General features: G+C 44.7%; 1 protein-coding gene across 1 annotated transcript in view; it reads right to left on the bottom strand.

The window, feature by feature from the left end:
• ABHD17C (abhydrolase domain containing 17C) overlaps positions 1–816 on the bottom strand; it is a gene marked incomplete at its 5' end in the record, with an annotated part of 69,619 nt that extends 68,803 nt beyond the window's left edge. The window contains one exon of the mRNA XM_008054160.2: positions 788–816. Within this exon, the coding sequence (XP_008052351.2) occupies positions 788–816 (29 nt within the window). The remainder of the gene's footprint in view (positions 1–787) is intronic.
• Between the last annotated feature and the right edge of the window lie 799 nt (positions 817–1,615).

Below are 1,615 nucleotides of genomic sequence, written 5' to 3' on the forward strand. Positions count from 1 at the left end.
GGTAGTATTATTGGAATAAGAGCTCGAGGAAGATGCAAAGTGGTCCTACGCGACCGCTTTGTGAATAGTCTATACACGTCCTCTGGCTAAGGAATTGTGACATTCCTTCTGTTTTACTTACAGAGCTCAAATGCTGTTTGGTAACAATGTTCCCAGTTAAGACCTACAATCACTCAGCCTTTCCTACTGTGAGGATAACCACAGGACGCAATTCTATTCAATAGTCACTAAATGGAGAACACTGGGAGATCTGGAGAGACTTTTTGCTGAGTCAGGCTCAGCTATAATGCGTCCCTTTTTCCCTTTCCTCTTTCCCTTTGTTCCTGTTTGGGTTGCAGGCATTGTTATTTGAGCTACGGCAGCCATCTTGCAACCATGAGGGTGGATTTCACAACTGAAGAAGGCAGTGCTGAGAGAGAAAGTCTGGCGTTGTTTAATAGCTTCCCAGCTCTGGCATGTAGTTGTCTAAATTTCTTATGTTAAAAAAAACTGAGTCTTTTTATATCATTGTAGTTGGTTGGTTTGTTATTTGTGCCCTAATGCAGCATTAACTACTTTAGAAATCAGAAGCAAAAGATCTTAAGATGTTCTTAACTGCTTTCTCAGTAAAGACAAAAGTATTTTGTGGAATAGTTGTGCCTAAATCCTGCTTGTTCACCCCATAGAAAAATATTTAAGTGTGACTGAAGGTGGGATCCCTTTGTAAGGAAATAACTGCTAAACTAACACATCTGAAATGTGAAGTAGTAAAAAGCTTATAATGTTGGAAGGCTGAAGCGGAAGGATCGCCGAAGCCCAGCAGGTCGAGGCTGCGGTGGCCGGGAGCGGCCACTGCACTCCAGTCTGGGCAACAGAGTGAGACTCCAACTCAAAAAAAAAAAAAAGCTTATAATGGCCGGGCTCAGTGGCTCAGCCTGTAATCCCGCACTTTGGGAGACCGAGGTGAGTGGATTGCCTGAGCCCGCGTGTTCGAGACCCACCTGGGCAACTTGGTGAGACCTCATCTCTACAATAAATCAAAAAATTAGCTGGACATGGCAGCACGCGCCTATAGTTCCAGCTACTTGGAAGGCTGAACGGAAGGATGGCCGGAGCCCAGCAGGTCGAGGCTGCGGTGGCCGGGAGTGGCCACTGCACTCCAGTCCGGGTGACAGAGTAAGACTTCAACTAAAAAAAAAAAAAAGCTTATAATTTTGAAAATAGGCTAAATAGTACTTTGAGACTATTCCAAGGGATCTATACTGGCATTAATTAGGGTAAGGGGCCTGCCATTCAACTAACAGCATTTGGAGGCAAAATATCTTTTCCCAGAATCTTTCTCAGTCTGACGGCTCTTCTCCGAAGAGTTGTAAATGAGGTCACTGGAACCCAGCGGAGGAGAGCTCTGAAAGCCACAGAATGCTAAGAAAGCGCTGCAGAGATAAGGACTGAAAGAAATAAAACACCAATTACCCACAGAATTGTATTTTCACAGTTCCTATAACGCGGGTCGTTCCGTCGGTAATGATGTCCTCAAACCTGCATTTCTGACTCGTTTCATCCTGTCTCCTATTCATAGATTCTTAACAGGGGGCCTGGAGTCCCTGAAATTGATCGCCACTTGATAGGAACTGTG

The sequence above is a fragment of the Carlito syrichta genome, unplaced genomic scaffold (genome assembly GCF_000164805.1).
Source record: "Carlito syrichta isolate Samal-C Ts95f unplaced genomic scaffold, Tarsius_syrichta-2.0.1 Scaffold289172, whole genome shotgun sequence".
In the NCBI taxonomy this organism is placed as follows: Eukaryota; Metazoa; Chordata; class Mammalia; order Primates; family Tarsiidae; genus Carlito; species Carlito syrichta.